Here is a 22,690-nt window from a genome sequence, read left to right on the forward strand (position 1 = left end):
ACCATTGGCCTGGTGCCCACAAAGAGACTCCGGGCAACTGTGCTGTGCCCCTGGGGACAGACAGGGCTATTTTGAAAGCAGTCTGGGTATCCACAGGCAGCTGCCAGGCATTCCCGACAGGACAAGTTAAGCTCACTGGCCCAACTTCAAAGCCAGAATAGCATCTGTCCCTCATAGCCTCCGGAAAGGAGAGGTCAGCTCATGATGGCCAACACATTTGGCACTTCACATGGCTCCTGTTCAAAGGCAAATTTTCCCATTGCTCCCTTCCCCAGCCCTGCCATGTGTGTGTGTGGGGTGTGTGTAGGGTGTGTGTGTGTGTGTGCGTGTGTGTGTGTGTGTGTGTGTGTGTGTGATATATATACACAGAAAAGTTCTCAGTGTCTGGGACTGAGGGACACGAAAGGAATCCAGTGCCTCTCTCACCTGGAACCTAGAAAAGTAGTTTTTCCCTGGAGGACTTTGGAGCTTCCCAGAGGGTGGGAAGAGGGGTCCTAGTAGCCATCCTCTACACAAACTAGCTAGACCAGCCCTTAGCCCCATCAATGATACCAAGTGACCCTAACCCCTAGATGTCCTAGGACCTTGGACCAAAGTTGTTTCAAATGATTTCCAGGGACCAGGAGAGGACTCTCTCCAGGAGCACTGGGCTTCCTGGCCACCTTAGCTACTACAATTCTACTAGGAGCAGAGAAAAAGAAAATTCAGGTAAATCCTCCCTTCCAATCATCTGTGGTGGAGCATTATAAATGAAAGCAAACTTTTATGAACTAGAAATAGAATAATAATTTTATCATGTCACACACACACATAATTTAAAAAACCAACAGCCCACTTCACACTTAACTGCAAAACACCAGAGGAATTTCCAAGAAACTCAGAAAGAAGCAGAATGCCTACTGTAATAATGCTTCAGAAGTTCTAGGCAATTCAATTAGACACAAAAGCAAAGAAAATATAAGTATTAGGAAGGAGATAGCAAATTTTTTCTTATTTGCAGGTGATATGACATGTACCCGAGAAAATCAGTTAAAAATCAAAAAGGGAATAAGTGAGTTCAACCACCACCCATGACCTCACAGGTTAGCTTCTTCAAGGGTGAAATAAAGCCAGTGTCACAGTTTACTAAATACACATAATAGTTAATATATATTAAGCATTTAGGAACAGATCCTGTCACCTTAAGAACTCAGTAACAATTAGCTAGTATTATAAGATACATTTTTAAATCAAGTTTAATACATAATAACGTAACCAGCTAAAATATAGAAGAAGCAAAGTTACAGGAACAAAAAAGCCATCTATGAATAAACTTGTCAAAAAATGTAAAAGATATGAGTAAATGGATGCCCCTGGAATGCCCCAGGATAAGAAAACCCAATATTGTGCAGATGAACAATCTCCTCTCTTTGCAGTCCCAGTCAGGAGTGCCAAAGGGCCCACCTTCCAAGTGCCTTATGGAATATTTTCTAAAAAAACCTGACCTTCACGTCGGTCCCCCAACCAGGGCCTCTCTCTATGAGACTGCCCTGCTCCCAGAATGATCTCCTTCCTACCACAGTGCTTGGTGGTCCACATTGATGCCCTCATTTTTCATTCCCACTAGTCCATGAACCCACAGGTCAGGCTGAGTCTGCGGCATCTCAGTAACCCCACAGTGGACTCATGCTAGATAGTGATAAGGTCTTGACTAGGTAAACAAACTGCCCCATGATGTTAGAGATGAAAGAGAAGCTGTCCCCTTTAGCACCCGTACGAGGACCAACAGAGAGAGACACCTACTTTGGGTTTTGCGATCTCCTTGATCCTCTCGATCTCCTCGTCAGACATGACATCATAGTACCTGACGATGTGCGGGCTATCCCACTCGTCCTCCTCTTTGAAGGGGGCGATGAGCAGCTGTGGCACCCTGTTGCCATGGTGGTACCTACAGAAAAGCCTCTTCTGCCTCCGGGGTGTCTGGGGAGCACAAAATAACAGACCCTGAGCTGAGAGATCCCTTAACCTCAGTCCCAGCTCAGCTGTCTGCAGACGCTGTCTCACGCCCCTGACCAGCTGCTGCTCCCTGCCTCCCTGCCACAGAAGAAATGAAACACCTCTCAGGGTGACTGGCATGAAGTGACAAACCACAAACCATGCAGCTTTTCTTCTCTCTCAAGATCACCTCATGCCCACGAGTCCTGTGGCAGAAGGTAATTCCTGACCCTTTCTCAGAGATTCAAATAGTTCTGGAGGGTGGGCAGGGAGAAGCCTTTCCAGGGGAGGAGTCAGTGGGAGCCAAGTGGACGGGCATGGAAAAGGCAAGAGCCTGCCTCACACCTGAACCTCTGTGAGGAAGCCCTGGAAGCCCAGGGCTCCCCAAACCAGTGGTACCAATACCAAGCTCCAGCAAGTGCTATGTCTTTACCACAGAGGCTTACCCTCCACTACACTGGGACTGGACCTGAAGCACATCCTTACCCATGTTTTCTTCATAACAGTGAGATGAGCAAAGGCTGGGCACACTGGGGTATGGAGACGAATACAGTAATAACTGAGAGGATGGAAATTCTACTTGGGGCATCAGGGAAATTCTCCAGCCCTACACCTCAGAGAACACCCACACATCAGCCTCAGCCGACGCTACCAAGAACTGGGGGAGATGCTAAAAAAAAAGTATCTACACATAGTGGAACATCCTCCTAGGCCTGCCTGCCCCCCTCGGACATCCAGGTCTACAGTCTGGGCCCTGTGCCCCCTCCCACAACTCACCAGTTTGACACCCTCCCCACGACAGAGGCTCTCATACACGTCCCTCTCAGGCAGGTAGTCCACTGGCCTCTCGTAGAGGCCTCCCTGGGTTTCTAGCCCCACTTCTGTCTGATTTAACGACTGTTTTTCCCTTTCTTCCTCCAACAACCGCTCAAAGTACCGCAGATTCCCTCCGGCTCGCTCATGACTTGGGTCTAGAAAAAGCAAAGAACGAGAAGGAAAAGGAAACCACAAACATCTGTTAGGTTTTTTAGATAAATTATTCAGTAAGCGGTTTCTCTCCCAGCAGCCCCCAGCAGGTTTTGCCTTTCACAGCACCTATCCAGGTGTGTGGGTGAGAGCCAAAGAGTCAACAGAGGACTCCCCATCCCGGTCAGAGCTGAGAGAGCAGCACCATCAAAGGAGGGGAACCCTAGCCAGCCACGGAGGAGACTTCCTCTCCAGGCCTCCCTGCAGGTCCCAAGGTCCCCAGTCCAGAGAAGCAGTCCTGATCCTGCCTCCTCCTCTTGACAGCCATATCTCCATTTACAGCCATTCCCCAGACTGCGGGCACTGCTGGAGACTATGCTGTGCCCTGGGCCACAGCTAGAAGCAAGCTGTAACACCAGCAAAAAGAACAGCCACAGCATCCAAAGAAACAGGCGTGGCAGGATTTCTGTGATACTCCTCAGGTAAGGAAACTGAGGCTCAAAGATATTGAGTGACTTGGGTTGAGATTCTATAGAACAAGAACCCAGGGGCCCCAACTCCTCATCCAAGTCCCTTACTGACTCACCTGAGAGAATCTACAAAGATCTTTTCCCACATAGGTCATATGCTAGCTGAACACCCAACTCAGAGCCCCCACGGAAAGCAGTGGCATAAAAAAGGCTTTGCCAGTCTCTGAAACTCCAGATGACAATGTTCCCATGTAAGAGGTGCCACAGATGGGTTTTGAAGGCACCAGTGCCATGGCAAGCCCTACCGTGAGACCTGAGACCTCCAACTAGTTGGTACCACAGTGACCCTGATGGACAGCCTGCATCGAAAGCTACTCCTGATACAGTGGCGGTTCCACCCTGTCGAGTGTCAAATGTACCACAGCACTGGGTCCTTAGTTAGAAAGGGAGCATGCAGGGCCACAGGTATCATAGGCACCCCAGACCTGAGTACACCCATCAGCAATGGGCAAGGGCTAATGGGTAAGGAGCCAGCTGGCAGTTGGAATATGCCATCAGTCACTGGCCAGGTGACAGGTCAAACTGACTCAATCCCCAAAGAAGTGTCAAGTGGTATGTCCCCTGCCAGCTCCCCATCTCCATCTCACCTTCCCTTAATCTCCTTACCAAGGGAGAGCAGGCGGCGGGTGAGCTCCACAGCACGGTGCAGGTCACCCAACTGGAAAACGGCATAGCTCAGGTAGTCCAGCGCCTGGGCCTTGGCCACGGTCCCCTCCTCCCCAGCATCAAGTTGCTTTAGCACCTGTTCCATCCACAGCACCGTGTGGTAATAGTCCCCTTCATTGTAGGCTGAGCGGCCCATCCCGAAGCAGTCATCCACGCTCAACATGGCCTGGTACTTGGTTCCTACAGCAGGAGAGTCCAACAGTCAGCCTCCAAAAAAAGAAACACTGGTTTATGGAGGGAGGTTCCCACCAGGGCCTTAGACCATAAGCCCCAACATGCCACTGATACAGTAAGCACAGTCAGGTAGGCTCTGCTCTGGGTTGGGGTTTACAGCCAATCTCCCAGCCTTAGACTCCCCTTTTCCCAAGGGGGAGGAGCTGTGTTATGGGGGACCCCAGGAAGCCCACCAAGAAGTAGTGTTGAAGGTGTGAAGATCCTGTGGGCCACACAGGAGAAGACATCTGGGGGACAGAAAAATTAGCTGAAGAAACAAATGTAGGTGGCAGCAAAAGCACACATGAGGATGATCACGTGTAAAAAATGTCTGAGGGAAGAGTGGAGAAGGCGGCCAGAGCCCTGGGGAGCACCCACTCAGAAAGGACAGAGGATACAGAACATCAACAAGCGACTAAGACGTAGGAGAAACTGAGGGAGTGGGAGCAGCGTGACAGACACCGAGGGAGGCCGACAGCCAAGGCTGCAGTACTGGCTTTGGCCATCAGGCAGCAGGGACCTTGGTGAGCACCACTCAGCAGGCCTTGTGACCTCAGGTCATGTGCTGTGAGCTGAGCACTATAAAGTGACCATGAAGACAGTTTCAAGCCAAGAGCAGTGGCTATAGGGAAATGAAGGGTTTAGGGCAGATGGAAAGACTCTATGTGTTCCTCTAAGAATAACAAGAAAGCAGATCCCATGAGAACAAGGAGGGCTGTGACCCTTACTGGAAAGCACAGGAGTCCCCCCAAAGCCCTTTTAACAGCCATGTGGACATGGTTGATATTCAGAGTGGGCCCCCTCTGCCTGATATCCAAGATGGACCTCTGTCCAAAAGGAAATTCCTTCTGCAGTAGGAAGTGCCCATGTCAGAAACTGGGTGGCTTAGGAACCAACAATGTAGGATAGAAAGTTGGGGAGAGTAATCACAAGACAGAGATGTAGATAGGCCAGGGTTTGGTTCCCTAGGGCCTCTTTCCCCTCTTCATACCTCACCACAGATTTTGGCTAGCTCTGTAGTCCCAGGAGCCTACCTAGCTTAAGTTTCAGTCTCCTATCTACATAGAGATAATATCCACCTAAACAGAGATAATGATACCGATTTTAAAGGCCAAGAATTCAATGAGATGATATATGAAGATGGTTCCTGTGATCCTCAGGATGCTAATGACGGGTAGCTGTTATCAACATGTCTCACAGATACCAAGAATGTTAAGAACAGCTCTCAGGCACTCAGCATCCCTCCCAAAAGGCAACTTGAATGTCTACTCCTTGGAGAGTGGGCCCTGCAGAGTGACAGCTGAGCTGAGTGTGGAAAGGCAATCAGACAAGGAGAAGCCCAGCTGAGTATTCCTGCAGAGGGAGTGGGAGGAACCAAGGGGCTGAGCAAAGGAAAAGCTGAGCACCAGGGGCAAGGAGGCCAGGGAGACAGTGGGACCTCAAAGACTCCACACAGGAGGGGTTTGGGTTTATCCCTGAAAGTTAAGCACTGTGACCAGGTTCTAGTATGCTAAAGACAACATGGAGGATGGGATTAAAAAGTGAGCTGGACAATTGCAGGAAAATGGATGGAACTTGAGAAACTTATGTTAAATGAAATAAGCAAAACTCAGACTCCAGAGTCCAAGGCCATGTGTTTTCTCTCATATGTGGAACTTAGAGAGGAAAAAGGAAAAAAAAGGGGGGTGGGTGGGGATGATCTCATGAAAATAGAAGGGAGATCAAGAGGAAGAGGACAAGGGAGAAAAGGGAAATCCTGGGGAACAATAGTGATAAATTATATTGTTATAACATGTGCAAATGTGAATATATAATAAGTCAGCTGGTATCTTAGCCGGTCATGGGGCAGTAGTGAGGGGACAAGTACAGAAGACATTAGGGAAGTAGACTCTATGGGCCTCAGGATTCTGGCTTAGGCTGCAAGTAAGAGGAGATGCTTCTTGCTGAGGTAAGTGGTGAAGGAATTGGGTAAACAGCTCAAAGGAGGTAAGGATTTCAATTTAGGACACATGAAATTTGAGAAGTCCATGGAATATCTAAGCATAGACAGCCAACAGGCATTCGCTGACACTGGTTGGAAGCTCAAGAGGCTGTCTTGGTGGGAAACACGGATCCAGAAGTCAACCATGGATGGGAAATGCCTCAAAGGATGAAAATTGCTGGGTTCACCTGGGGAAGGCTTGTAGGAACTAAATCCTAAATCCCTTCTGTCCTCACCTCCCCATTCAGGACACTCACAGGTATGTGAACTGAGTGTCCATGTCAGAGTGTAGCTCCCTCTTCCCACCAACCTATGGCACAGCTACAGAGCAAACAGACCCTGCAGGTGCCCTGAGCTGCATTCTATCTTGGATCTCATGGTATAGCTTGGTTCAAAACCTGACTGAGGCAGAAATAAGAAGTTCACATCCCCTCCAGTTTCCTCATCAGACCCAAGGCCCCAGGCCACACCTAGCCAGTAACAGAAACCCTAAAAAGGGAGAAAGATTCCACACACTATGGATCTGTTTGTATCTTCTCTGGTGTCCCACATGTGAGATTCATCCAAGGTCTAATGAGACACAATGGAATCCCTAGGTTTATTGTTCTTGAAAAGCTCTCCAAACCCAGCTTATCTTCTTACAAACACTTACATTGAGGCAGTCAGTGGAGAAGGAACTGGTTTTAAAAAGAAAGAACAAATGACCAGAGAGGCCAAAAGAGAAGAAGCCAATATCAGTATCCCAGAATTCAAAGGAGGGGAGAATATCAGGCAGAATGAGGTAATCAATGTGCCTAACGCTGCTGAAAAGTTAAAGAATATCATGCCTGAAATGTCTGTTGGCTTTACCAGCCCCAGAGGGTTGGCGGACAGCAGGCACAAAGGCACTGTGGGGTCAGGAGTACACAGGAACCAGAAGTGGAGAAAGAGTGTGAATCGCTCTATCCAGTAGCCAACCAGGAGGGGAGAGGAGACTGACCACAGCAGAGACCAAACAGTCTTGTACCCTGAAGGAGGAGTTCGGGAATGAGCAAGAATAGAGCGTCTGTATGAGCTCAAGGAGAGACCCCAGAGAGGTGAGGATGAAAAGGAGCAGAGACTTAACTCAGGGGACATAGGAGAGAGGGCAGAGAGTTCAGAGATCAGCCTTGGTAGGGGAATCAGGAGGGTGGGAGATGGAAGCAGGTCTGGCCGTGGATCTGTGTTGCTCTGGGGCAGAGACCAGCAGGGTTCCTGACAGTAGCCTCAGCGTTCTCTGAGACACAAGAGGAGAGGGAGGACCTTGGATAGTGCATGGAAGGAAGTGGCAGGCAGGGGATGCGGGGAAGCAGCTATCACGGGACAGGGGACAAGCACCGAATGGGGATCCAAGGCAAGGATCATCGGCAGAGGCAGAGACCGTACACTGCCTCTGCCTTGCCCAGCCAGCAAAGAGACACAAGCAGGACAGGCAAAGCCCGGAGCACTGAGTTACCTGGAAGCTCCCCTCTGGAAATCGTGTCTGGGTCCAGCTTGTATGTGTCCTGAAGTCTCATCAAAGCTTTGGCAGCCCCCGACTCGTCCTCATCAGTGGGGAAGAATTGCCGTTGCACTGAGAGGTTGGCAATAAAACCTTCCAAATGAGAGGGAGAACAAGAGGTTGCCTGAGATCCAGGGGCAGAAATGCTCCTGGGATCAGAGAGGCAGCCACTAGTAGGTCTCTGGCTAGTGGGTTCCTGCCGCTTGCCTCTGAGACTACTGGTAGGCTCAGTGGTGACGCACTTGCTCAGCATGTGTGAGAGCTCAAGGAGAGATGCCAGCACTAGGGGATGTGGGAGGAAGAGTCTGCCCTTCCACCAGGAAGTCCTCCCAGACTGCTCTAGTCCATGGGACTTCTTTCTTACTCCTCACTGTCCTACCACCTGTGTTGCTCATTTGGAACTGAACAGAAATAGCTGGTACAGTGGTTAACAGTTGGGAGTCTACAAGTCAAGCTTTGAGCTCTCTGATCACCGTGGCCAAGACCACAGCCTGGAGCCAGGAAAAGCCTCTGACCACTGAAATGCCCCCACAGAGACTTTTCCCAGTGTTATAGCAAGAGAGGCATCTCCTGAAATCCCAGGACTCCCAGGCCGATTCAGGCCTTCAGTTCCATCTGTGAGGTAAGAATTGGGAGGGGAAAACCCAAGGAATTCCTCCCCTGGCCCCTTCCCAAGAGCAGCAGCACACACTGCAACCCACTCTCAGAACGGGCTCAAATACTCATTTCTAGCCAAGCCTGGAGATTCAGAGGTCAAGAAGCTGCTACCCTGTCTTCCTTCTGGCTTCATGGTCAGGGACTCTGAATTCAGAGTTCAGAATCCAGGAAATAGAAAAACACGCCTCCTTGAAAAAGCCACAGACAGTGTCAGCATGCACCCCTCAGTTCAGGGGCAAGAACTCCATGTCAGGATGAAAACAACCTATTGCTCTCTGGGCTGTTTGGTATCCTTCTAGGTAATTTTAAGGTTTCCCCCAGGTGATGCAGAGGGGAGGGTGTGGAGAACAAGGTCAGTGAGCAGAGATCTTCAGAGCAGTCTCAGACTCCCGCTGTGCAGGCGGAACAGACCGTTCCCAGCTCCAGGCCTAGGAGGCGGGGTCTGGGAAAGGCAGGCGGGGCTTCTGGAGGCAGTGAGCTCACTGGGCACAACGCCAGCCTGGCTGAGCTCACCAATCCCTCCCTGGAGGCCACCCTGCCCCCAGCCAAGCCCGACCCAGTCTGGCCACGTGAGCTGAAATGTCTCAGCCAGAGAGACAGCTAGTCTGAAGTTAACCAGCACTCCCAACTCCAGAGAAAAGAGACAGGGCCTGAGCCCGAGGCTGGGAGTCCATGAGGCCGCCTCCAGGCTCACCACCACCAGGCTCACCACCACCATCACTTCATTTTGACAAGAAAGTGTTAGAGCACGGTAAATGCTACCCTTGAAAAAACTTTTCAAAAAAGTCATACTGGGGGGTGGAGGGGTGGGGTCATACTCTGACCTGTAAATCCCATTTCTAAGAATTTACTCTAGAAAAATAATCAGAGTTAGACACCAAATGTATATGAAAGATTGCTGATAATTATAATTCGGAAATAGGCCAATTCCCATGACTTTCCCAGTTTTACAGTAGATCAGTATGACAAATTGTGATCCAGCTATTAAAATCATGTTGCATAAAAACTTTTAATAGCATATAGAAGCTGGGTGCAATGTGCACACTGTAATCTCAGTTACTAAGGAGGCTGAGGGCAGGAGGATATCAAGTTCGAGGTCAGCCTCAGCAACTCACCAAGACCATCTCAAATAAAACATGAAGGAAAAAAAAAAAAAGAAAGAAACAGGGGAACTGGGATGTAGCCTAGTGGTACAGTACTTGCCTAGCACATGTGAGGCCCTGGGTTCAATCCCCTAATACTGGAGCGGGTTGGAAGAGACAAGCTGTGAAATTCAGGGACAGGTAAGTCTATGCTTATGTCACAAATCCGCCAACAGAAATGTTTTGTTTGTAAAAGACATGAATAGGAAAGAATTCAGATGAAGGCTATGCTGACCACTTGGCTCATTTAGAATTCATTTGTCCCTCAAAGCCAGTGAGTTTTCATCCCCTGGTATACATACGGTTCCTTTAATTAAAAAAAAAAAAAAATGTATGCATATATAGAAAGATCATGATTTTAACAGTGCTTATTACTAGGCAACTGGATTAAGAATTGTAATTTTCTCATGTGACTGTGTTTGTTTTCCTAACTTTTCTATAAAAACATGTATTACTAAAGTATAATTACAGGAAATGTTATTACCAAAATCAAAAAGGCAAAAACTGATTACTGTTACATGTTTTAAAATAAGGACAGCCAACTACCAGCACTAAAAGAGAAAGGACAGAGCCATCATCAGCAGGGTCTACATTCTCACATGACATTTGCTCACTGTCCCTCACCTGCCGCTGAGTCCTGCAGGACCAGGTCTTCTAAAGCAGGCCAGTCTGTGTTCAGCCGCTTCACCAGCTTATAGGCATTCACGGGGTGAGCCAAGTAGCCCTCGGGGTCAGCAGCTGACTTGCTGGTCAGGGCTTCCATTTTGTTGGCCCAGCTGTGGAACCAAAGAGAAGGAAGACTAACATCCCCACCCACACAGGTCTTGATCTGTGGTAATTTCCCTGATGAGATCCGTCACCTTTTGTTAAGAGGTAATAAAACATGAACACAGTAACTCCCACAGATACATCTAGCTCCTTAATCTTAATAAGAGCTGGGAACCTCGGTGAAAGTAGAAAGGACTTAAGCAGAAAGGAAAAGACAGAGACTCTTTAACCCATGGATACTAAAGTATTCAGACGGGTGGGAGAGACCACACCTCTGGAGGGCTTCCTCTTATAGACACCCACACATGGGCTGCGGGGAGGGGCAGGAAGGCTGACTCAAGGTGCATATGGGGCCTTAGGACACTAGACACCTCTTAATCTTGGAGAGCTTGGCTTCCTCCACAAGGATGTACTCCTTCAGAGCCTGTACCAGGTCTTTCTCTGCATAAATCAGGTCAGTCATGTGCCCTGTAGGAGAGAAGAAAGGGCCAATCAGAAATGAATGAGGGATGTCCAGCCCCCTTCCTTGGGACATAAAACATCAATTCAGAAGAAGTAAATTTTCTGGGCCAAAGGCGTGTCGGGGCTCTCTGGGAACACATGGTCCTGGCCCCAACTCTAGGAGGAGACAGGCAGAAGTGCCAACAGGATGTCTGTGATAAATTCACTGGGATTACTCAAGGAAGAAGGTCCAAATTTCATTCTCCCACTGTTAACCAGCTGGTCATGTCACTGGGAATAGACATCCTAAGGGGTCATCATCTGGAAACAAGCTCTGAAACTTCAGGTAAGGAGAAGAGCTGGATTCCCAGGACACAGAGTGCTCACTGCTCAGAACCACTCTTGGCTCAGGAGAAAGTTAGTCAAAAAGGCCAGATAGCATGCATGCAGCCTGCATGTCCCAGGGAGAAGGGCCCATTCAGACAGCTGGATCCAAGGAAATCCAGATCTTTAGGCTCTCAGAGGGGAAAATGGCAACTCTGTAAGCCCCACGATCTCCAGAACTGGTCAAAACCAGTGAATGAGGCCACCCTTCCCTGAATTAGAACACACCTCAGGTAATGAAATCACCTGGCATTTGAGCCAAGGGATGCCCAGGAAGACAACAGTCCTGTTGCCACATACCAATAGAGGTGAAGAACTCGGCCTGCACGCAGCTCAGGACACCAAACCAGGCCATCAGCAGTGTGGACACCTGGAGTTTCATGGTCAGAGAGGGAAGCATCTGCAAGGCATTCAGGGACATTCATTAGAGCAAATGTGCCAAAATCCTGGCGCAGCACAAGAAAGCTAAGAAAGAGATTTGGGATCACCACAGGGTGTGGAAGCACTGACATGTGCTCAATTCTGGACCCTACTCTGGCAAGCCATATGCCCTGGGGAAAGGCTCCATCCTCTCAACTCCTGGAAACCACTAGCAACATGAGAAGGCTGAATCATGTTGAAGGGACAGTCACCTCTGGTTCCAAACATCTGACAGTTCAAGATTCTGGTCTACCTCTTCTTATTTCACAGACTGTTTCTATCTTACCTTCCAACACATGTACCATGATAATGCCAGACTCTGGTGACCTAGTCCTTGCCCATAAGATGGTGACATTATGAAAAGACAACAACAGAGAACTTGATATGATATGTTCTAGGGAACCCAGCCCAAACTGAGGTGTAGAGCAGATGGTCAGCCAGAAGAATCATCAAACTGATCCTGGCCAGTCTGTACCTGCCAGACACAGAGCAGTCAGGGGAGTGACATCCAGGATAGACACTGCTCTTCCTGTAGTGAGGCTCCTCAGCAGACGCCATCCTCACTGGCCAGTCAACGTTCATTCACAAATATTTACTGACCATACAGAGATGCCAGGCACTGAGCTAGGCACTCAGAATACAAAAATGAATTAGCCACCCATAGCCAAACTCTTGAGCTAGACAGTTGACATAGGGAAGAAGCCAGCTCCTCATCAGTCTAGAAATAGTCAGACACCGCTCTGAGGGAGGCAGGCACCACCTGGGGCAAGCCTCACTGGCAGTGGACCCATATACACAAGAGAATCTTCAGACATCATCTCCCAGCTCAGCAACGCAGCCCAGGACGTGCTGGAGGACCACCACCCATCGGAGCCCCTACTCTGCCAATTCTTCTCTTTTTGGATCCACTTTAGCCAAGTCTCACTGGAATGCTCAAATGGAAATTTACTGAGAAAATAAAGGAAAAATAAATGCTTCTCCCCAAAATAAAAGTCTTAACTGAAAGTTAAGCTCCAAGTCTGAGCTGCCTAATGCCAGTTCACCAATTTTTGCCTGCCATGGTTGCTTAGATACACAGTCACACTCTCCATTCCTCATCTTACCCTTTCAGAAGAAATTTCAATCCACTGTGGTTCCAGGTTAGGCTCACAGAAGGGCCCAGCCCCAAACAGGTTCCTCTAACCTTATCTAAGAAGATAGCTTAAGTGCATGGGCCCAAGTGTCCAGCCCAATAGGGCTGCAGAGCTGACAGCATGCCCATCACAGTCTAGTTGCTGGGGGCTCAGAGACAGACAGGATAATTATCTTTCCTCAAGCCAGGATGTGCTGTAGGGAAGGGAGTAGTAGGCTAAGGAGTATATTATGAGTCAAGGCATCAAAAGAAAGCAAGAAGATGAGTAGGTGTGGGCCAGGTACTCCCAGTTCCAGCCTGGTCTGCTCCCAGGCCTCCCCAACTGTCTTCTCCAAATCAGGATTCCAGAAGGCCTCTCTTGTTGCTTCTACAAGCCCATTAACTTAAAAGGGCATTTGTCTATTCTTTGTACCTCAGAAGGCTTGACCACCTCAGGAGAGCACCTTCTGTGTATATGTAGGAAAAACTCAAAGCCAGGAGGATCTGTGAACAGTAGGGGGACCAGCTTTGGGACGGGGGTGATGGGAGAACAAGGTCTAGGCAGGAGATCAGACTAGACATGGCTGGAAGTGGGGGCCCCCACCCTTCTTCCCAGGTGTATCACCATTTTCAGTTGCATACATCTGCAGAGCTCAGACAAAAAATTTATGGGAAGAGGGAATCTCTCCATGCCTTCCAAATTATCCAGCTGACAACATCCATGAGCACCTAATAGCACTTACGGTAAAGCAGCCAGGTTTCTTTATTACATGAATACCAGCTGTCCTTTCTCTGGAATGTGCTGTGTGGCTTAGATTGAGCCCATCCACGAATCCTGGCCTGGAGGCAGAGCCTCAAAGAATCACAAATAAGTTTGGGGGAAATTAAGAGCCGCAGAGTCTCACTCTGGCGGGAGAAGGGGATGATGACTCTGCTGGCCCAAACAGCTGGGCACCCCCAAGCAGCTCCCAGACTGCCACATCCATACTGCCATCCCAAGCAGGGGCATCTTGCAACCCCATCCTATTTCTCCTGATCCTGGCCTCTCTACTCAGAAGGCTTTGTACAAAGGTTATTTAATTAGCATGAAGTTGGGAGGAGGAAGCATTCAAAAGGGACTGTGCCCCACAATGTGCAAAAGGTCAACCCTTACTCTCTCTTATACCCTTAACTTGCAAAGAACATGTGAGTATGTGTACCTGCCTAGTTCCAAACAATGTCCAATGCTGCCAAAAGCCCTTCCAGGAACCTTCAGAAATCCACAAAGAATAAGTCTGAAGATGTGGCCAAATCCCCTTTTATGAAAAGCAAAGTTGCACAGAGCCCAAACAGAAAACCATTGTTGAGTTTTACCTGAGCTGCACCCCTAGAGCTTAGAATAATGTATCTCCTAGAAGTCACCCCACAAATAACTCTTCATCATATGCTTGTTCAATTTAGGAAACAACAACAGAAAATTTTAGATTTCTTCCATAGAGTGAATTGTTATAGAGTATACAGAATGCCTATTGTATGCATATCAATGCAGAGAGAATAAAGCACTGTGAAAAAGCAGGCCCCAAACAAAGTAATCTACATGATTCCACTTTTGTAAGGAAAAACTACTGCATGTAGTATATATGCAAGAGAGGCATGATCTAGTTGCATCTTAGTGAAGTAATTTTACTTTTCTTTTTATGCTTATTTGTTTTCCTAATCTTTTTATAAGGAATTATATAGGAATTTTAAAATTATTTTCTATAATATGCTTAAATATTAAGGAAACAAAGCAGGGCCTTCTCAAATGAACTCTAAAGGGGTCTTGGCAGCCCTACAGTTTGGACCCCCACTGGGAGGTCCTGTGAAGCCTGCCAACACCCCAGTGACAGTAATTCACCCACCAGGCAACTGGCACTATTTCTAAGCACAGGGAAATTCCAAGACATACAACCAGAGGTCCTACCAAGACTGCTCTTTGGAAAGAACATTTACAACCTGGCCAAATGACCATGAAAAGATGTTTCCAGCTGCAAACCAGCAGCGTCCTTAGCTTCTCCCCTTACCTCATCAAGCAGGATCCTCTGCCAAGCTCCCAGCTGCAACCCAAACCCAACAGCTTGAGTTTTAACAATGTACTTAACAGCCTAGAGACAGAACATGGATTTGCTGAGAATAGAAAGGTCTTGCTTGGCACTGGATAAAATTCTGCCTGTTTTCTGTGAAGTAGCAAAACCTCCCTGAACAGGGGTCCTTGACCCCCTATCCCTCCCATGGCCCTCCCTCCTAGTGCTGTGACCAACTCCAGGATGGCAGAGATGAAAGGAATTAAATGCTCAATCTAGGAGGAGCTGCACGGAGCTACGGGAGGTCGCACTATAGAACATATGAATGAACATTCAGGCCCAAAAGCTGCTGTCACTGCCACTACAGGAAAGGCACCCAAGTGTTCTCTGATGTTACATCTCAACCATCATCTGAGTCCTTACCAACACAGCTACAGCCTTGCTGGCTCCAACCTTCTCTGACCTCTCTCTCTCCACATCTCATCTGGCTTCCCTCCCAACTCTATTCTACAAAGTAGTCAGCATGGCTTACTGAATCCCTTCCTTTGGCTTCCACTGCCAGCAGGACAAAATCTGAACTCCTTAACCCAAAGGGCCCCATAACTCTGTGTGACCTGGCCCTGCTGTCCTTTCCATCCCATCTCACCATGCCAGGTTTCATATCTTCAACAATTACTCCATGTGAAAAATATTTCTTTTACCAAAAACCTAATGAAGCCTGGATCTGTGCTCAAAGTAGTCAAATATTCTTTTGAACCTCATTCCTCACTCCACATTTAAGAAGCCATATAAGACTATCACTGAGGGAACTTCCTGAGCTCTTATTTTTGATCCCCAGTAGAGAAAAGGAGGCACAATGGACCCTGCAAAACTGGATGAGGGTGCATGTGTCAGATAATATGTATCTGTTCCTACACCTTCTCCATCCAGTGCATGAAAACATTGATTTCCACTTCCCTACTTGGGTATCATCAAAACCACAAAATCTCCTGCTTCAGTAACTAGGCCATGAAGTAGCAAGGAGATCATTAAAATCAACATGCAAATGCCAAACTGGGTTTTCAGTTAGGGTCTTGGCAGGACTTGGCAGTCTAGATTATCTTAATTCATAAGAAGGATCTACGGGAAGATGAAATTCACACATCACCATATTGGATACATCATACACAGTCTCATACTCTTTTGGTCTCACCCATGTTCTAGGCCCTGAACCACTGGTTTGGCCTTAACCTAGTCAAGGTGACTGTACTGACCTATGCCAGAATTTCTGGCTCCTCCTACTATCTCCATACTGATCTCTCCAATGGCTACAGAAGGGCCCTCCTGAGGAGGAAGGGAAAGTTAGTGGCTCACAAGGCAGTTCAGACCAATGATGCATAAAAGACAAGAGGAGTTCAGCCAATAAATTCTCTCTAGGCCTTTTACAAGAAACTGTTCTGAGGCATAGAGTTTCTACAGAGCATGCACAGAGAGGTCCTGAATGGATGAACAACAAGTAGATCTTCATGCAGAAGCACCACCTTGTATTTGCTTCCTATTCTTCTCTACCTCATTTTTCTCTTCCCATGTCTTGGCTTCCCTGCAATAACAGACTTTCCAATAAAGCATTAAGCACTTAAGCTCTTCCTCAGGCTGTTTTCTGGGAATGTAGTCTAAGGTAACCACAATTTATGTTTCCAAAAATCTTTCATTTCTACCATCTAATTCTCACTAAAATCTTGTAAGCTAAATAATCATCTCCATTCCAGATGGAGTAATCCCCCCTTGTCCATGGAGGATACAGTCCAAGACCCCCAGTGGAGGCCTGAAACCACAGGAAATAAATATAAAATCTTGCATATGCTGTTTTTTTCCCCATACGTATGTACCTATGATAATATTTAGCTTATTAATTAGGCACATAAGAGATTACTGTTAAAAAACAAATAACAAAATAGATTATAACATTATAAAAAAATTGCCAGCATCACTGCTCTTTCACTTTGGGCCATTATTAAATACAATAAGGGTTACTTGAACATAAACATTGCAATACCATTAACAGTCAATCTAATAACCAAAATGGCTACAAAGTGACAAGTGGGTAGCATATACAGCATGGATACACTGGACAAAGGACTGATCCATGTCCTGGACAGAACATGCAGGATGGCACAAGATTTCATCATGCTAATCAGAAGGGCTCACAACTTAAAAATTATAAATTATTTATTTCTGTAATTTTCTATTTAATATTTTCAGACTGTGGTTGATCATGTATAGCTGAAACTTTGGCAAATAAAATTGTGGGTAAGGGGGGAAACTACTGTATAAGATAGATACAAAAGATTGATAAGTGAAGCCAAGAGGGCTTCCTCCACATTTGATATCTGACAGTAAATCAATGTCAGAACCAGGCCCAAGCCCCAAACACACTTTTTACTACAGACGGCTGCCATCCAATCTTACTCAGGAGTGTGTGTTACCTTAGAACACAAGGGCCTTCCAAAGAGGGAAGCAACACTTTGCTCTAGCAAAGCATGCCTGCCCAGGCTAAGGACTTTATCATGGGTTACCCAAAAGGTTCACAAAGCAGGTTCAAGACATCTCTGGCTGGATCTCACCAGAAGGAGAGCAATGCAGACCCAGAAAACAGCAACACAGTTCCCTGAGTTCAGGTGAGTATTACTCCTACCTCCAGACATTACAAGCACTTACATGTAACCAAGCAGCCAACCTCAAGGCAAGGCAGTTCAGTCCAATGAGCAGGTACTCTGGGGTCGGGCAGACCCAGAGCTAAATCCCAACTCCATCACTACTTTCTGGCTTTATGACCTTGTGTAAGTCACAGCCTTCTGTAAACCTCAGTGTTCCCATCTATATGATACCAGGACCTATATTTCACATGGCTGTTGTGATGACTGAATGAGATGACAGATATCAGCAAGCACCAGGCATAACTTATGTCAATTATCAGCATGAGGAGCACCAGAGAAAAATCAGTGGAACGGAAATAGTCAGCTGCCCTGCGTAAGTCAATTGATTATCTGAGTGAGAAAGAAGGTCCAGACCAGAGGTCAATGAAAAGTCATGAAACAAGAACAAAGCAGAAACTGGGCACTTTCCATGTCCCAGGAGTGCCAGAAGACTTACAGGAGAGACTAGGGTCATGCAGTACACTGCCCATCAGGGACAATCCTGGAATTAGCCAATCCCTGGTTCTAAACCTCACCAACAAAATTTCTCTAACAAAAGACAGGGACCTGGACCAATAATCTAGGGTCTCATGTACTTCTGTGCCTCTGACCTGCTCACTTCAGGGTTCTACAAGTACCAGGTCTTGGAACCTCTGCCATATCCTCTGTACCAGGTACAGAGCAGGCTACATTCTATTAAGCACTTCTGGAGAGGTCTAGAGCAGAAACTGGCTTCTGACCAGGCTCAGACAGATCCTCTCTGAGCTGGAGAACACTACCTAAACACTTTAATCCCCAGCCCTGCAATGACACCAACTGAACAAAAACTCTCTCCTAGGGCTCCAAGAAGTCTAGTTCAGACTTTTCATTCCTCTCTGCTCTTTCTAAGAATAAAAAAACTGTCTATCTATCCCTCATTCCCTGTTCCCAGCACAAAACCCACAGACCACAGGATTCATCAGGCCCCTTTGCTCTAGGATAGACTAATGTCCCACCCTCAGGCACTTGAAAAGTCCAAATTGCTAGATTTGAGCGACTTTTTCAAAGTTTAACTCTCAGTCCAGTATTCTGCTAGGCTTGCACGTGCCTGTGCTACAACATTTCCTGCCAAACTCCATCTGCATAAAATTAAACTCTTGACAGATCCCAAGAACTAGGGACACACCTACCAGCCCTCTGCACACTATCAGCCAGCGTGGCCACAACTCGGCCAAGGCCTTGCGTCCAGCCTCAGACCCTCCCAAGGATGTGGGAGGGCAGAGCTAAAAAGGGAGACTTTCTCAGGAAATGAGAAGACCCTATATTTTCTCACCCCACTCATTCCTCAGAGTTGCATGTACCCAGTGTCTGAGTGATGAGCAGTCCTCCTGGCATGTGCCCAGATACCAGCACGAAACAACAATCTGAGACAGATTATGAGTTCCCCATAGGCAAGAATAGTGCCTTGGCCACCTCATCTCCCTCATTCCAGCCCCAGGCACACTTTAGGCAGAAGCCAAGCACGGATGCAGGAGATACTTAAGAAATGAACAGAGAGCAGCTATGGCTGGTCTAAACCAGTGGCAAAGTGAGCGCTCTATCAGGCATCCCATTTCAGAGCCTATGACAGGGCAGAAGAGCCTATCACAAACCTCAGTTTCAGTATGACAGCATCTCTGGAATAAGGCCTCAGCCAACTCCATCCTTGCTATGTGGCCTCAATGTCTGGGCCATAGAGTGGACATGCTTGGCACTGTGAGAATAAAAAGGTCCTAAAAGAAAAGAATTCAAAAGCCAAATATCCTGTGAACAATGAGAAGCAAAAAGAGAAGCTGGCCCCTGAGGCACAACACCACAGTGAGAGACTGCACCCTGGATGCTTCAAGGGCACTTTAAAGCCAAAGCCAAAGGGAATCTTGGCCATTTAACAGAGAACTAAATCTCAGATGTGTTGTCTCAGATATGATACAAGTTGAGAATAAGCAGCAGCTGGCAAAAGCATCCTATAAATTCTCAGGTGGGCAATGGATCTGTGCAAAGTCTGGGACATTTGAGAATGTGCTAAACTACAAAGTAATGTCCATCAGTCTTGCTCTTAGAGTCCTTCAGGATCTCCTGTAAGAGGGCTGGGGCTGTTGGGTCCCCATGAAGAAGCACAAGCCTTAAGTGTGTTATTCTGTAGTAAAAGACAAGTTTGTCTTGGGAACAACTCTAATGCTCTCCTGAGCATCTTCAATGTGTCAGATTAGAACACAGAAGCCAAGGGCCCACCCTTTCTGCTCAGCAACAGCTAAGACAGGAAGTGCCCTGATCTGTACTCACATTGCAAGGGTATCCTGGGCACCTAACCCATGCAGGGCACAGTACCTGGCACTGTCCTCTCACTCTAGGCTTTTGTAAATGGAGTCCACAAGCAGCTATTTCCTCAAGTGCCCTTTCCCCATCACCTTGCTTCCACTAGAGTACCACAAGAATGCCCGTGGCCCAAGGCAGCTCCCACTCACATAGGCTTTTCTTCTGCCCAGATTACCCTTTTGCCACACTCCATCTGCTCCTGAGTCACCTTCTCAAGGAAGTCTTCTGGCCTGGGGCATCCTGAGTACCCACAGTCCACCTTCCTGCCAGCACAGCACTTACCATACTGGGCCTGGACTTTTCCCGCTCTTCCAGTCGTCTGCCCCCTTGGGCTAGCAACTCCTGACAGCTTCTGGCGCACAGAAGGGTCGTTTGTTGAATTAGTTAGCTAATTGCCTCAGGTCTCCGTAACTGCTGGGGGAAAAAAAAAAAAAAAATACACAAACAGATTCCACAGGGATGTCAGAAGGGGAAAGAAGACTTTTTGATCCAACCGATCTAATTAACTGCTCATCTAATTAACAGCACCAAGCTGATCCGTCCCGGCTTAGGAGCGAGGGGAGTGGGCCTCCCCAACACGAAGCAGCCCCTCCCGGGCAGGCCGACGCCCCCGTCCCTGCCTCCAACCACTGGCAGCCCCCGGGGTCAGGCCACCCCTTCTCAGGGAGCATGACAGGGCAGGACGGCCAAGTGCCCCGCCCCGCCCCGCCAGCCGCCGAGGGGACCGGCAGGAAGGGCGCCGCTGACCTCACCACCGTGATCTCGGGAAGGGACGCTGGCGGGCCAGGAACCCAGGCGGGTGCAGAAACAAGGCGGAGGGCGCGGGGCTGCGGGAGCCGCTTGCGCAGCGGGCGGCGCGACCCCGGTCTTCAGCCCCTGAGTCCGGCTCTGCGCTGACAGAACCCATCTCCCAAAGACCCCAGCCCGCAGCCGAGAACGAGCCCAACAGCTGACCCCGCAGGCGGCGCGCTCACCTGGACACGCGCCGCTCCCGGCGTTTCCAGAACCTCCTGCGGCGTCGCCCGGCCCGCTCGGCACCTCCTCCCTCCGAGGCTCCGCCTCCTGCCGCGGTCGGGCTCCGCCCTCTTGAGCCTCGGCCACGTCCCCACCTCCCGCCCCCGAGGCCGGGCCGGCCGGGTCCCCGGCCCTCCGCCCTGGATCTTCGCCTGGGGGCGCCACGGCCGGGAAGGCCCCGGCCGCCCGACTGCGCGGTACCGGGAGCTGGCCTAGCGCCAGGATGGAGCCGTCCGCCCAGCGCCCTTCATGCCGCCCGCAGCTCGCTGCACGTATACCGCTCCTGCCTCCCCTCGGCGGGCTCCCACCTGTGGGACTCGCCCTGTGCCCCTCTGCAGCACTTGGGCGCCTCCAGAAGGGGCGACGACCCCATTCTTGCGTCGGGGATGTCCGGGGAGCATCCCTGGGAGCTCGGCGGACTCCCCAGCTTCAGCTCATCCCCCTTTGCTCAGTTACCCTGCGGAGTACAGGACCCCGTTTGTCTTTTCTATCCCACCATCCCAACACCAGGTGGAGGCAACAATAGTTGGATGTCACGAAAGAGGACAACCAGTGAAGAAGACTTTGAGGAAGGCTAGGAACCTGGGACTAGCTCCTAGAAGGATTTGGACCCCTGACTCAGGCACTCCTGGCCATATGGGTGGGAGTGGTGGATTGATAGGAAAGGAGCCCTCCAAAGACAGGGATGGGGAGAGAATGGGGGGGGGCGGGTGCCGTGTCACAGCCTGGAGCACCCATGATTTGCCCAAGCTCTGCCTTATCAAGCCAAAAGATTAGACACAGCACTGTGCCAGTCCAGCCTGGGAGTGAATGATGCCTGGATGCAGCAAACTTCAGCCTGCTCTGGGGGACTCCTGGCGGCCAAGCAGATTCCCACGCCTGCTCCATGAACCTGCCTCCTCATGAATGAGGAGAAACAAGGTCTGAGAATCTCATCAGGGAGGAGAGCCCAGAACCAGAGATGCCCAGCCTCCACCCAGGCCCAGTGTGAATATTCCCTATGGCGCACTGACCAGGCAGACAGTGCAAACCTGGGAAAGACAGCCACACAGAAATACAACACACAAAATAAAGAGAGCCACTGTTCCTGCCTGTGTCAGCCACCAGCCAAAGCTCAGCTAAAACCAAACAGAAACCTTTCTACATCTGCTACATCCCTTATGTTACAGAAACTTCCCTGTGCCTTCTGCATCTTCCCATCCCGTCTCAGGATGCCCTCTCAGCTTGCCCTCTTCTCTCTCCTGAATGTCCAACTTCCTCCTATATACTGGCTCTTTCCCATTGACTTATAAATATATTCAAGCCTCTCCTATAGAAACAAAGCCCTCCTCCAACCCTTCAAACTAGTGGGTGTCTATCTCTTCAGCCCCAGGAGGAAAGAGCTATTTCCTTGTCCTCACCTCCATCCCACCACCTCAGGCCTCACTCTCAACCTTCTGGCCCCCTAACCCCAAACTAAATCTCAATGCATTCTAACCTCCAAGTCTCTAAATTCAACAGCCTTACTTCAATCCTTATCTGCCAAGTCCTGGATCAGCATTTGACACCCCTACTGCCTCCTTGGAACACTTCAGTCCCTTGTTTTCCCTCCATACTCTCTTATCACATCTGTCCCAGGCTTCTTCCAGCATTCCTCTCTCCCTCTCATCATCCAAGTAGAGGTTGGGGATTCCTGAGCTCAGGCCTAGGCTCTCTACTTTCCTCTCCTTTTTCCATGTTTTTTTTTTTTTCCCTACTCACAGATGACTCACAAATTACTCTTTTTACCTTTCCTTACTTCTGAGCTTTAGACTTACAAAACTGACCAGTCTACATCCCCACTTGAATGTCCACACACACCTCAGTGGCAACAC

At 48.7% G+C, this 22,690-nt stretch overlaps 1 protein-coding gene across 3 annotated transcripts in view; it reads right to left on the reverse strand.

The window, feature by feature from the left end:
• The window catches only part of P4ha2 (prolyl 4-hydroxylase subunit alpha 2), a 31,933-nt gene extending 11,077 nt beyond the window's left edge, over positions 1-20,856 (reverse strand). For all 3 annotated transcript variants that reach the window (XM_076855760.2, XM_076855761.2, XM_076855762.2), the window contains exons 1-9: positions 20,798-20,856; positions 20,106-20,234; positions 11,542-11,641; positions 10,788-10,884; positions 10,273-10,424; positions 7,805-7,942; positions 4,077-4,316; positions 2,752-2,945; positions 1,783-1,959 (exon numbers count right to left, since the gene is read on the reverse strand). In XM_076855760.2, the coding sequence (XP_076711875.1) occupies positions 1,783-1,959; positions 2,752-2,945; positions 4,077-4,316; positions 7,805-7,942; positions 10,273-10,424; positions 10,788-10,884; positions 11,542-11,641; positions 20,106-20,108 (1,101 nt within the window). In that variant the 5' untranslated portion in view covers positions 20,109-20,234; positions 20,798-20,856. The remainder of the gene's footprint in view (positions 1-1,782; positions 1,960-2,751; positions 2,946-4,076; positions 4,317-7,804; positions 7,943-10,272; positions 10,425-10,787; positions 10,885-11,541; positions 11,642-20,105; positions 20,235-20,797) is intronic.
• Positions 20,857-22,690: the final 1,834 nt, after the last annotated feature.

Source organism: Callospermophilus lateralis, chromosome 5 (genome assembly GCF_048772815.1).
Source record: "Callospermophilus lateralis isolate mCalLat2 chromosome 5, mCalLat2.hap1, whole genome shotgun sequence".
Taxonomy (NCBI): domain Eukaryota; kingdom Metazoa; phylum Chordata; class Mammalia; order Rodentia; family Sciuridae; genus Callospermophilus; species Callospermophilus lateralis.